The following is a 14095-nucleotide window of genomic DNA, read 5'->3' on the forward strand; positions in this document are numbered from 1 at the left end:
TTAGAGAGTAATTAGATTGAGTGGATGTGTGCAGAGGGGGTAAATGCTTCCCTCAAGTGTTTTATAAGTGTTGTGTTCATTTGCTGTCATTTTTTATAGTACTCCTGGTTTTGAATCCAGCAGTCTTGTTGTGTGCAGTGTGCATGTTCTCTCCAGGTTTTCAAAGTTACTCAGAGATATGCAGGCTGGGGTTGGGTTTACTGTTAGTTGGTAAAATGAGAGGTTGCTGATGATACTTCTAGTTTTGTTTGAAGGGCAAATGTGTAATAATTAGTGACGTCTAAGTGTGTGAGCCTGCAACAAAGCACTCTCCACCCACCCCTACCTTTCCCAAGCACATCAGGGATCTACGTTGCCTTTGCATATCAGAAACGATGCCAGCACTTTGACTCTCTGCCAATTCCTCCTCCTCCTCCTCCTCCGTTGGCTTCTGCATCAGGTTCATGTGGAGCCATTCTTCTCTCTTTGTTTCAAAACTCAAAATGTTTTTTTGGGGCTGCTGGAGAAACCATGGCAGCCTCTCTAAAGCGTGACCCTTGCCTAAAGCATTCTGCAAGGATGCAGAAATGAAATGATTTTCATTTTGAAGCAGTTTAACACGATCTCCTCCTAAATGTAGCACACATGTGGATCTTTCTCTTAACTGCTGCTTATATGATGTGTTAGGTCCTAGTTAGCAGAAGTAAGAATTGTGTTCCACTGCAAACTAATGGGTCCACTATACTGTAGTAACTGTATGTAACTTAAAACTTGGATCATCTTTGCAGTGTTTAACTGCTTATTTATCCTATTTATCCGTTTGACTCTCATTAAGTGATGCATAACTAATAAAACACTTGAAACTCCCACTGTCAGAAATATTTATCACTTTATATTCACCCTTGCCAAGAATTGCATGTCACCATCGTGATGTCTGTAACAGATCAATTTATTGTTAACAATCACTGTTTTGGTATAGCGTACTTCAGCAAATGGAGTAAACACAGATTAAAATAAACTAGCTGACAATCGCAATAAAAAGAAATAAATAGAAAATAATCTGATTAAATTCTAGTAATTCCATGTTCATATGAATACATAACATCTACAGTATAAGTTAATCAATTGAAGCTACTGTATAAATACATCACCAGCATGCACAATATTGTATTATGGAGAATATTGGAGCAGTTATCATCTTACACTGAAGAAACAGTATAATAGGCAAGTGCATTTCTCGACCAAGAAGAAACTGAAGACAAAATAAATCCACAAACCTCAAATCTGCTTTTAGAGCTTCCACTTAACATTGCATGTGCTCTATCTTGGTTCACGAATCAAGTCTGTGGTTTACACGTGCCATTTCAGAGATCCTACTGCTTGTTATGAAGATAGCATAACTGGAGAATAAGGGTGGACTTTTCTTTCTTTTTTAACTATTTCATAATTTCCAATCGTCACATTTGTTCAAATTTCCATTTTTGCTATCCAGATTTTTCGTCAATCAAATCATTCCTATAAGCAAAAAAGACCCAATAGAGGTTGCTATAGTAACAACAATACTGACAAATAGGAATTGGGTGTCCAAAAACAGTTAATTTATTCAATAAAGCACATCAGCACATGAGAGGGACAAGCTGCACTAACGTCATGAATTTGTATTTTTAGTTACAGTATGACTGTGTGACTGAGCTGGACACATACCTGACACAAAGCAAACAAATGTTTATTTTTTTATGTTCTCTTCAATAACAGATACAACCTCACTCAGCGATCATAACTTAAGATGCCCCGTACGTATGTATTATTACGTATTGAAGTTTGACACCCTCAAAGCCCATCCCGCTTGCTCTCCCTCTCTCGCTAACAAGGCCATGACATTCAAGGTAACTCTAATTTTCTTGTTGCTCAAGCACTGGAACCTAATTTCTGACTGCTCCTCCCCCTCAGCAAATACAATAAGACAGCTCAGCTTCATTTGCGCGATAAGACCAGTCTCCGCCAGTGTGAAGGTATTATCATTATCTAACACTCACACTGTGCTGAATGACGTACCTCTTGCTTCTAAAATGGTGTTTTGGCAAATGCTGCAGAGGCTATCGCGGAGGGGTTTGATACTTTTTTTTTTCTTTTTTTTTTAATTGTAGGTTATTTGTCAAACAAAAATTGTCTTCCCTCCTAATTCTTTTTTTCACTATTAACTGGAAAAATAAAGAACAGCAGCCATGTTAGTACCATCAGCTAAATTGGCCACTGATGTTCCACCACCCAATCCCACCCTCCCATTTTTTATTTTTCAATTTCTAGGAACTCGTTTTGAACTATTTTGATTTTGTCATCATTTGTGAGCGCGCGTGTTGTGTTTTGGCAGAATGAGGTTTTGGACTCTTTAATTGTTGCCCTCTCCTCCCTCGTCATCCTGCTGGTCGCTCGTCCACAGCGTCAAGTTGTCTCGTAGCAGCTGCATGATGAGAGTGGAGTCTTTGTAGGAGTCCTCGTTGAGGGTGTCCAGCTCTGCGATGGCATCATCAAAGGCGGTTTTGGCCAGGTGGCACGCCTGCTCGGGGGCGTTCTGGATCTCGTAGTAGAAGACTGAGTAATTGAGAGCCAGGCCCAGGCGGATGGGGTGGGTGGGCTGCATGTGCTCCTTGCTGATCTCGTGGGCCTCGTTGTAGGACTTCTCGGAGGACTCCACCACCCCGGCTCTCTTCTCCCCTGTGGCCACCTCGGCCAGGTAGCGGTAGTAGTCGCCCTTCATCTTCAGGTAGAACACCTTGCTCTCGTGCTGCGTTTCGTCGCAATTTTTAATCAGGAAGTTGTCGAGCAGGTTGAGCACGTCCTGGCACACGCCCTCCAGCTCCTTCTCAATCTTTTCCCGGTAGCCCCGCACCATCTCGATCTTCTTCTCATTGCCATCGGACGTCGTCTTCTGCTCAATGCTAGAGATGACACGCCAGGATGAGCGCCTCGCCCCGACCACGTTCTTGTAGGCCACGGAGAGCAGGTTCCTCTCCTCATTGGATAGTGGTTCGTTCAGCCCTGTGACCTAAAAAAAAAATCATCAAAATATGCAGGCATTAGCAATTCATGTCGTTACATCAACTGTGCTGTTTATGTATAATGAGTAAAGATTCAACAGCAAGCTAACAGGATAATTAATGCATACAAAACATGCTATAAAGTCAACTATCCATATAAAAACGGTTGTATAGTCCATTCATGTCAAGGTACAATAATCAAATGCTACAGAACTAAACTAGAGAAAGCACTCGGAGAGCACAAACCTCCAAGGCCACACAGTCTCCCACAGGCAACAAATAAATAAATTTGAATCCCTACAAAAACATTAAGATGTCTCCTGTTCTCTCTTTTCAAGATAATACAAATCTAAAACTCTGCCACAGATGACTGCAAACTAAGTCTACTAACTAACTAACTAACTAACTAACTAACCAACTCAAGACAACAGTCATTGCACTCAGGAGGCTAAGACACGCCCCCTAGCACACTGACATCATCCTCTGAGGTCACTCCTGATAGGCTGTTGTAAAGGTCTGAAAGCCTGCTTTTGTTTTGTGTTGTCAGGCCCGTGTCTGACCGGAGGATTTAATCCTTTATGCCCCTCGGGGACTGTGCAGCAGACGCATCTTTACAGACCTTTTCTGCGTGTAACGCCAGCGGACAGATTTTAGTTCCATGAACGGGGGGCCCCGCCCCAGCCAGTCACATGAAACTGCTCCTCTCAATGCTTTTACTCAAATATATAAAACGACGTGTGTTTGATACATGCTGTATATCATTTCTAGACACTTTATTTAAATCTGTTAAAAAAATACAATCAGTGCATTAAATACTGTGTAAGTGTTGAACTTACAAAAAGGTAAATAAAAATGTACTTTTATTTTTTTATTTTTTATTTTTTATTTTATGGATTTTTTAAAACTCACAGCTTTAATCTCTAAGTTTTGCTTCACTTCCTACATAACCTGATGACTAATCCTGTTAGCTACAACAACAAAGTCAGTTGCTACGCCAACTGGAGGTGGTTTGGATGAAGTGGACAGAAAGTAAAAGCAGGAGGAGAGCATGTGTAGAGAATTTCAGCAAAAGTATTCTGAGGAAGTTTCTGAACCAAATTTTGAATTTGTTGGCTTTGTTATTCAGCTACTGAATTAGTTAAAAAATGGATTGAAAAACCCATGATTACTGTCTCTCAAGAATATTATATTATTTATGTGCTTTATTCTTTGATTTCAGAGTGAACTGAAGGAACACTTTTTTTCACCCTGGAAAAGTTCAGTTCATTTTTGTGCTACTGGACATCATTCAATCAACTGTGGATATTGGTTTTTTTTTCATAATGAAAAATGCAGAGGCAAGTAGTTCAGGAAATACTTCAAGAAACTATGAATGCTTTCCCCAAAAATTATTATTAAATTATAAGTATTAGCTTCCTAGTGGTAAAAAAAAAATGCTGTGACCTGGGGTCACACTAGTTTAAAAGAGACACTTAGTGTTAAGTTCTTTCCTCCCAAAACAAACATTGTCCATACACAGCCGCACTGCATGGTGGCGCAATTCTGATTGTTATCACATAAAGGACACGAGCAGGGTGGAGCGTTAAATCCTCGGACCCGTCAGTGTATCACGGTCACTGTAGGCTCGTCAGCTATTGACACAAACTATATGACTAATTATGTCCTTATCTCATGACGCCTCACACACTTCTCCACCCATCTTCACTTCTATGTGCTCAGTGATAATGCGCAAAATCATCATGTAGATTTTAACAGCAGTGGAACTATTCATCTGAAGGATTATTTGCACTGTACAAGGGAAGCGATCTCCTGTTTCCATGGTGACTGCAAAATCTGCTTTGTTTGTGAGCTCCGTGTTATTTCTGCTGGAGACAGTAGAAACGTAGAACGTAGACAGTAGGACGCTGACATGGCTGATGATATGGGGAAAGCTGCTACACTGGTCAAGCTACTTCACATTTTGTGCCTCACAAGCAACCGTTTGACCACACTGTGTGTGGTGCCTGACAACTGTGTCACTGACCTGTTGTCATGCGCACTTCTGTAATATATACACTTTTTAAATATGCCTCTGTACTTAACTAAATGGCAGGAAGGTGCCTTGCAATGAAAATTACAGTGGAATTTCATGTTCCCCACACAAGGCAACACTTTAAATAATTTGTTTTGTAGAACTATCCCGAGCTGCAATTTTATTTCCCCAAACCTTTGGCTTTAACAGCCACACCATCAGTGTGCTTCACCCTTTCTTTGAATTAAAATGATGAACCACGCATCTTCTTCCCCGTTTAAGATGCAAAAAAACATTATGAGTGTTTTAATGGCCAATGATTACTAAATTAATCGTTGTTTTCAATATTTTTTTAACAATTAAAACAAGATAACTGAATGTTCTGCTTCTTAAATGTGAATATGTTCTGGCTTCTTTGTCTATATAACAAATAAATCATTAAAACTGAATGATTTTAGTTTATGGACAACACAAGACATTTGAGAATACCATTTTGAGGTTTGGGAAACATTTTTTCAACATTTTGTGACATTTAACGGACCAAAGTATTCAATTAATCAAGACAATAATCGACAGATTAATGGATCATGAGAACAATCATTAGTTGCAGCCCTAGATCTGACTGAGACAGAAAAGACTGTCTCTAGTTTTGAGATAACAAGTGTGATTTTTCAAATAACTGTTTTTTTTGGTCATTATTTCAAATGCTAAACGTACATTTCTGATTCTGATAAGTGTATAATATTCATAAATCAAATGGTAAAATGCAAGAACATGGTAGCCCTCTATATCCTTCGGGTAGCTCTCAGTCTCAAAGGTTAGTGACTCGTGTTGTAGAGAGCCTTCAGCAGGGTGGAGGAGGTTTGTGCTTGTACACCAAGGCGTGGTTCTACACAAAATGTTATAAAATTTAGTCATAGCTAACCTCTGTACTAGCAAACAAGGAAATGTCACCCAATTACATAATGCATACAATTAGCCTGAACGGGGATCTGAGCTACAGCAAATGCAACCAGGAGTTTGTAACAGGAGCAACAGAGAAGTCAGTAAAAAACATCCCATTGTTTCAGAGGGCTGCAGGGTGAGCAGAAAGCCTCTGACAGAAGCTGTGGTGCAGGGATGACAATAGAGCTCTGTCCTCCTCATAGAGCTCATCAATTGCGCCTGCTCTCTCGTGACTCATCCCAAGTTAACACAAGGCAGTCAAACTTCCAAACAACTGAGTGTTGGAAAACAAAGGCCGGTCAGGACAATCAATAACTTCTACTCTCTGTGTGACCGTTGATATCCGGAGGAGAGACAGTGAGTGCGTTAGAACTCAGTGCCCTCCAAGTATACATCCATCCCCCATTTACATTTAATAGGTTAGCATTCACATAAGGTTTGCCACACCCCCAAAAGCTTCCCAATTTTCTTCCTGTTCCACTCCTTCCTTCCGTCTTCTCTTTGCTCATTTGTCATTACTTCCCAGCCTCTTAACCTGATGTGGAAACCCCCTCCATCCATCATGCTGACTCTCTTTCTGGCAGCAGAGCACAAAGGCGCCATGGATTAACTGACGTCACTGGTGGTGTGAATGGGACTGACTGGTTTAGCAATAATAAAAAAAGGATGGATACACAAGGCAGTGTATGAGTGCGATATTCGTAATAGATAGTGGAATGAATAATAATGAATAATAACAGTTCTGTGAATTAAAATATGAAGCCACGTTAGCTGAATAAAAATCAAAACTAAGAATCCTAGATCCTAAAACGTCCTAAGATAAGTGAGTAACTTCTGAGAAACCCGAGTGTCTCAGGGCCGCAGCCGAGTGTCACGTCGAGTGTCACACCTGTTTTCAGGAAACTGCTCTTTTCATACATTCTAGATAATAAGCTCATTCAGGTGCATGCAATTCCCAACAAAGCAGCTATCAAGCAGCAACTTGAGCCATTCTTCTATGAACAATAAATGTAGTGACAAGTGATACTTTGCTCCTTGAATTGTGAAAGAAAATGCATTGGCTTGCCATATCGCCAAAGGAGTAGACACAATACTGATGAAGCCTATCAGCTCCGCATGACCCTCTCTGTTTTCCAGTACAACACTTTTTAGTTGTGTGTCTGTGCTGACCTTTCTGCACAATGACGCATTTTATGTCATGACTAAAGGCCCATTTATACTCCATTTGTCAGTTTTACGTCAGTCCATCCCAAATGTGATCTCCGTCACTGCCCTACATACTACATGGACATTTATGCAATAGTCCCTCTAGAGGGCAGTGCCGACTACCAAGTCGCAGGCATCATTTAAAACTTTACAAAACTTCGAGATAATAAGGTACAGTAAAAGGCTGGTTGTGCACATATTGCTGCAAATATACGGCTCTTACATTGTATGTAGGTGGAAATGGTGGGTAACTCTCCTAGTGCCTTTGTGACTCATCACTGAGTCAAGATAAATCTCAGGAAACCCTGGAGTGTCCTGAGATGACATTAGGTGGACTCAGGGAAATAAAGGTGGACTGAGAAATAAAGAAACAAAAGTTTTGATGCACCCTATTACTCCAGGACAAGAAAAACTATAAGATGATGATGATGATGAACTAGAACAGGAAGAACATTTTTCTGGGGCTATAACCCCATTCCCTAGTTTGGTACACTGATTGTTTCTAAAATAAATCTCAGTAAAGGTGTCAGACTAAAAAAACTCCCTATCATATAATAGGCACATTGTGCGAGTATAAAAATAGTGTAATTTTAAAGCTTCATCCAATAAGATGCACCATGCCACTCTCACCCATTCCTGTGGAGATGGGGTTCATCCCTGCACACAACACAATACACGTCCATTTCTATCAGTTAGAGTGCTTACAAAAGAACACGGAAATAAAATACACTGTTTAAAATTGTGAATCCATAATTTCAGGCAGATGCTCCCCTGTGGCGACCCCTTAAGGGAGAAGCCAAAAGTAGTCTTTCGGGCAAAATTAGCAGGGGGAGGCATGTAAAAACAGCTGATTGAGACTTTTCTCTTTTTCTATACATTAATCTTGCACAGCGAAGACAAAAAAGCAACAACAGAGGGTTTGCCCCTTCAGAACTCCTCGTGCTGCCGGCTGGGCCCATGTGCACCTGTCACTCAGGCTCTATCACTCACTAGGATTGTGTACACGGGTGTGCATACGAGAGAGAAACACTGGCTTTTAGAAGCACAGCTTTGTTTCTTTTCCTGGTTTCCTTAGAATTATGTGTTATGTGTTAATAAAAGTTCATGGCAGTAAATATATCAGTGTTTTAATTATGGCTGATTGAATACATTATGAATTAGTGTTACCTGGCGATTCAAACCATTGAAGCACTGATGGGAGTTTTTCTGGTTATTTCAAATTGACATAGAGGACAACTACGTTTATTACGGTATAATAATAGCTATATTACTATTACAACAAACAGTAACAGCCTGGCATATTATTCTATATAACATTTCTGCAGTCTTGCAGTGAGAAATGATGATCACTCTTTCCCACCCACACTTGTTCTGGGTCCTGTGGGCCCTGCAGGATCACTCACTACTGGCACAGATACAGAGCATTTACTATATCCTTGACTGTGCACGCATGGGTAAACACTTGAACTAATCTGTTTACGATCTGATTTATTAACGGCTTATTTCAAATTGATTTAAATATAGGCTGTTGGATAATTAGATATTCATATGATTTACAGGTTTTGAGCAATTAAACCACAATTATATGGCACTTTAGTTGGAAACTAGGGCTGCAACTAACAATTATTTTCATAATTGATTAATCAAATGTTCTCAAATGTCTTGTTTTGTCCTCCAACTAAAATTATTCAGTTGTAATGATTTCTTGGTTATATGGAGCAAAGAAACCAGAAAATATTCACATTTAAGCTGGTGAAAAATCAGAAAGCTTTTTTTTTATTATTAAAATATCACTCAAACCAATGAATCGATTATCAAAATAGTTGATTAATAAAATTGATGGAGACCTATTAGAAAGAATTCCAATTTTTTCCCCAGGTTCAGTGCATGGCAAACTTAATTGGGGGTTGGGGGCCTGCGATATTATCACATATGTGTTTTGATAGTGGTACAGTTCAGTATGGTACAGTTTGGAATGGTAATTACCTGAGTCAGGCTAGCATTTCGACTGAGAACAGTACCTTTTACTCCAGATGGTGTGTGGGCTGTAACCGTACTACGACAATGAGCATCATAGATAATGTATTGATAATGGATGACCAGACACAATTTGATGATGGAGGGTGGTGTTGTTTCTGACACTTCAGGTGTACAGGTTGTGACTTTCTGTAAACAAAATGATCACTTTGTTCTCATTTCACACTACTGATGCTTAGGGCTACATTTCTTGTCCAAACACGACACGACAAGTACCAACAGAGCCCAGAAGGGAATCTGAGGTGTTCGAACCAGACCTGAGCCTGACGCAGATAATGCAAACTGTGCAGAGAATGCAAGTTTGCGTTACCCTGTACCTGGCTGTTACCATGGTTACTGCTTTTTCCCCCTGTTTTCAGACATGTGCAGTGTAAATTACTGTCAATATGGTCCCAGGTGTGAAATAAAACTACATGGTGACCAATCCTGAATATCATTTGTCTAAATTGCACCTAAACCCATCCACACTGTGTTTGCTGCAAAGTGAGTGGATTTAAAATGTATATACTATGGAGCTGATGGTGTGTGTGCTAAAGCACTTTAATAAACTTTACCATGGTTAAATAATGCTTTCAGTTCATCAAGTGTGATGCTCTCTGTTAGCTGAAACGATTACTGAATTAAATCGACAACTATTTTGATAATCGATGAATCGGTTTGAAGCTTTTTTTATGATTAAAATTCAATCAATTGTTTAAACTTTTTGCTCTGGATAACAAAGAAATCATTAAAAGTCAATCATTTTGGTTTGTGGACAAAACAAGACATTTGAGAACATCATCCTTTCCAGGTTTGACAAACACCGATCAACATTTTTTAAGGTTTTCTGATATTTTATGGACCAAAAGATTAATCAAGAAAATAATCGACAGATTAATCGATAATGAAAAAAATTGTTAGCTGCAGCTCTACTCTCTGTGCCATGCGCTTCCTAAGACACAGACATTTTGAGTTAAACCGTGTTATTTTGCCAAAAGAGCTAATGAGAGAGAGGGACACTGATGCCTTCTGTAATCTGAGCAAATCAGTGTTTTAGCAGTCATTGATGCAAACTGTTATAAAGCAGAAATGCATGGGTACTGCATTTACTTAAGTAATCAAATATGTACTTTGGTTGTCATTAATGGAGAAAAAAAACCTTTAATTAAAAATGTAAAGCATCCCAAAAAAATTAGACATATTATCATTATTAGTAAACCATTAATTCACAGAATTTCAATGTAACCTGAAAAAAATGCAGATGGCTCAAAAAAGTGCTATTATCAAAACTATTAATTAGTATCGTTAAACATAAACTACATGTTGATACATGTTTTCATCTGTGAATGGAAAAAATGGAAAAGGTTTGTCTAAGAAGCAGTTTTTTTTTTTAAATATTCTCTGAAAGAAAGTAAGATGTAAGAAGTGACTGGGCTACAGCAAGTACAAACACTTGTGATATTTTAGGAGATACTGGTGAACTGTTACTGTCAAGTGCCCATGTGGCTGGTATATGATGTAATAGTTTCATTAAATGTGCATATCATAGCACTGATATCTTTTTATATGGATAGCAAATGATTAGTAATGCTCTTTTCTTAAGTGGTTCAATATGGGTACAGTACATACAGTACGTTCTATCTGCGGGATGTATAAATGATTTACTGTGTGCACCAAGAAACCATCATACTGATAACAGGCAAAACGGTAACACAACTGGCTCTGCATTACTGCTCACTCACTATACGCATTACATAACTGACCAGTAGTGCAGGAAGAAGACAAATCTGACAATAAAAGGGCAGTCTCACTTAGTGTTGGTATGAGATCACAGACTTAAACCTTGATTTTTTTTCCCCCAGTTTAGTTACAAGTAGTGAAAGGAATCTGATAACTGTTCCCAAGTTCCTCTTAAAGCAATAAAATTCAGTTATTTATGCTTTAAAAACAGCAATAATGGCAAAACATGCCGTTTGTATATCTTCTTCACTGTAATTGTACAAAAGGGCAGAGGTAAAAATACAGTGCTAACTGCAGCCCGCTAACATCATCATTCATTGTGGTCGTGCCTGGTTCCTGTTCTCTGAAGCGTTACAGTCCTCCTGAGGATGGGTGCAGCGCCACGTTCCGTGATCCTGGGTATTTGGTTCCGTTGGCACGGTTACCATGCCTGCAGTGGCAAGGGATTCCCCTCAAATGATGGGCGAGGCAGCAGACACACCCGTTGCCCAGTGCTGCAGAGAGACAGGCCGGGTGAGGGGCAGCGCGCTCTCTCTCTCTCAATCTCTCTCTCTCGTTCTCTCTGACTAGGCATAAATTGGAAGGGGTGGAGCTATGGCCCCTCCAGTGTAACTGCTACATCCTGGTCCTAAAGAGCAGTTGCATACAGTAAGGCCTTTTAAAGACACTGACAGCTTACTTGGTGGTTTCTGGAGGTGAAGTTGATGTATCTTTCACTTCCATATTTCATTATACACAGAGGCAGGCATTACTCCTCAAAAATACAGAAAGGAAATCTGTGTTCATTAATAGATATGGAATATTATGGAAATACGAGAGTAAACCTACCAAAATTTGAAAATAAAATAAAACCAGATTGAGTAATGCTACTAGAGATTTCCACGTTGACACATAGAAATCACTGTAAGTGACCACCTGAGCCTCCACAATGATATTAAGGCCAGAGTTAAAATAAAAGGAGCCAAGAGAGAGGGCCTCCTCACACGCCCCAGCATCCCTACACCTCCCCTGCCAAAGTGACCATTCCTGTGTGATGGTTTTGTCCACAGAATGACGATACAGTAAAGATGCAGGCGTTGTGAAGCTGTGATGAAAGGCAGTCTGTGAAATGGTGCACTACGGGTGGGCCCTGTGCTGCATCTTGGCAGATGCTGCGGCACGCCTCTGTGTGGGGAAACCTGCAGGAGGAGGTCGAGGACGCAGGGATGCGGTTGCTGCATGGCATTGATTGACACAGGCAAGTCCGTCATGCCACAACTCCCGGATCAAAAAAGAAAAAAAAAGGAGAAAAAAAGAAAAGAACCTGGCATTTGCTGCAATATGACAGCTACAGAGCTTTCTGGAAGGCTCTATGCTTGTGCGGCAACCACCAACACCCACGTATGATAGGTGAACGCTTCGTAGCTTGCGCTCTTCTTGCCTTTGCGCAAATAGATTGCGATCAACCTTCAGCCGGCAACGCTCTTTGCAATGCGCCAGCAGCGTGAAGCAAAGACAGAGGGACGGTGTGCCTCCAGCAGCAAGCTGAGAAGAGGTGCTAACACATACACACACACCCAGACACAGGTTTGCGCAGCTATTCTTGTTAGGACCATGCATTTGCTTGCATTGATTTGGACAGCCAAGCCAAAACCTTATCCCTAACCATTTAATGCCTAACCTGGACATAAACACATAAATGAGGTCGTATCGGGCTCTGGTAACCATGAGGACTACCGATCACACAGTGCTTGCTCAGTATTAGTGCTCAGCATCACGAAAACCGGAACACGACCATCCCATCATGAGCCTGCCACATCTTTATCATCACCATGGTACCACCTACATAGCTCGTCCTCTGCGCATCTTTTTCGACGTGACACGTTAAAACGCTCAATTAAAAACACACATTTTGCTCAAAACACACACGATTTAAAATCAGCGTCGTTGACAGTGTGTGTGTGTGTGTGTGTGTGTTTCTGTGCGTTATTCGGTGCACTGGTCTTGTGTCTGCAGCTTGCCCGTTTGTGGAGGAGCTCGGCCAAAGGCACCGCCCCAACATCAAGCAATCCGCATGTCAGACAACCACGATCCACCGCGACACACCGCCAGCAAAAAAACAAAAAAAAAAACATTAACCGTGAACGTATCTCGTCAACTGAACCTTATTATATCCCAGTAATTACACATTTACTTTGCTCAGAAATGCCTGCTGAATTCTGAACGCAGGCTTTGCTAGGCCCGTTCAAAAAATATGCTGCCTAAATCATACTACAGTGCCAAGTTCTCACACCCACTGCCGTGTCTTCCACACCAGTATCGTCTTTAATCACTACTTTAATACACCGATTTGGTGTGGCTTCATCCTCTTTCGTTAAAATAACGCCCGAATACCGTGAGCCATAATCTGCAAATCACTGTCCTAATGCTAGCGTAATTAGCATTGACACATTTTAAAGCATTGACACATGTTTGATGTTCGACATGAGACAAAGCTGGTGACAGACAGAGGGAGCCTACTTACCGATTTCATGGCATTTGCCATGTCCTCGTACCGCTCTGCCTGCTCGGCCAGCCGGGCTTTCTGCACCAGTTGCTCGCGGTCCACCATTTTAGAAGTCGTGTAAGTGTATGTTTGTGCGTTGCTGTCCTGCGTGTGTGTGTGTGTGTTTATTGGGAGCTGGACGTGGTAATATGAATGTTTGAAGGCAGAGTGGAGATCGCGGATCCTCTCGCTGCAGCTGCTGCCTGCTGTCTATGTTCCTGCCGACGGAACGCCCCTCCCCCTCCTACCACTTTCCCTCTGTTGTGTCACCACCCACGTGGGCGTGGCCTTATCGAGTGATGTAACGATCCAGGCAGCTCAGAGAGAGAGAGAGAGAGAGACAAGGGGAGGCGCGGAGAGAGAGAGCAGTGACAGTGCAGCCCGGTGGCCCCACAGTCTGGAGAGAGAGGTGGGTCCACACCTCAGACATCAAAGACAATGGTGTTCCTCTTTTATGTGGCGCTGATGGTGTCTTGTCACATTTTCCATAAAGAGCTCTGGGCGTCACGTGACTCAGTTTGCTCACCTCGCCATGTTGGCAGGAAAGGCTCCTGAAAATGAATAGTTAATGTTAAAGGTGTTCTGACATACATACTACTTTGTCGAAACGCCCTACCGAAGGCTAAATTTATAGAT

The 14095-nt window shown here is 41.0% G+C and overlaps 1 protein-coding gene across 1 annotated transcript; it reads right to left on the reverse strand.

Moving 5' to 3' along the window:
- Positions 1-910: 910 nt before the first annotated feature.
- ywhag1 (3-monooxygenase/tryptophan 5-monooxygenase activation protein, gamma polypeptide 1) lies at positions 911-13702 on the reverse strand. Its single transcript, XM_044042825.1, has 2 exons — positions 13439-13702; positions 911-3025 (listed from the first exon to the last, which is right to left on the reverse strand). Exons 1-2 carry the CDS (start codon positions 13523-13525, stop codon positions 2369-2371), a joined length of 744 nt encoding a protein of 247 aa, XP_043898760.1. The 5' UTR covers positions 13526-13702; the 3' UTR covers positions 911-2368.
- Positions 13703-14095: the final 393 nt, after the last annotated feature.

The sequence above is a fragment of the Solea senegalensis genome, linkage group LG13 (genome assembly GCF_019176455.1).
Source record: "Solea senegalensis isolate Sse05_10M linkage group LG13, IFAPA_SoseM_1, whole genome shotgun sequence".
Lineage (NCBI taxonomy): Eukaryota > Metazoa > Chordata > Actinopteri > Pleuronectiformes > Soleidae > Solea > Solea senegalensis.

Bases quoted from the DNA above. Each gene is read 5' to 3' on its own strand.
- ywhag1 (XM_044042825.1), bottom strand. From the start codon at position 13,525: ATGGTGGACCGCGAGCAACTGGTGCAGAAAGCCCGGCTGGCCGAGCAG. The intron at 3,026-13,438 runs GTAAGTAGGCTC...TTTTTTTTTTAG, and splicing joins TGGCAAATGCCATGAAATCG to GTCACAGGGCTGAACGAACC.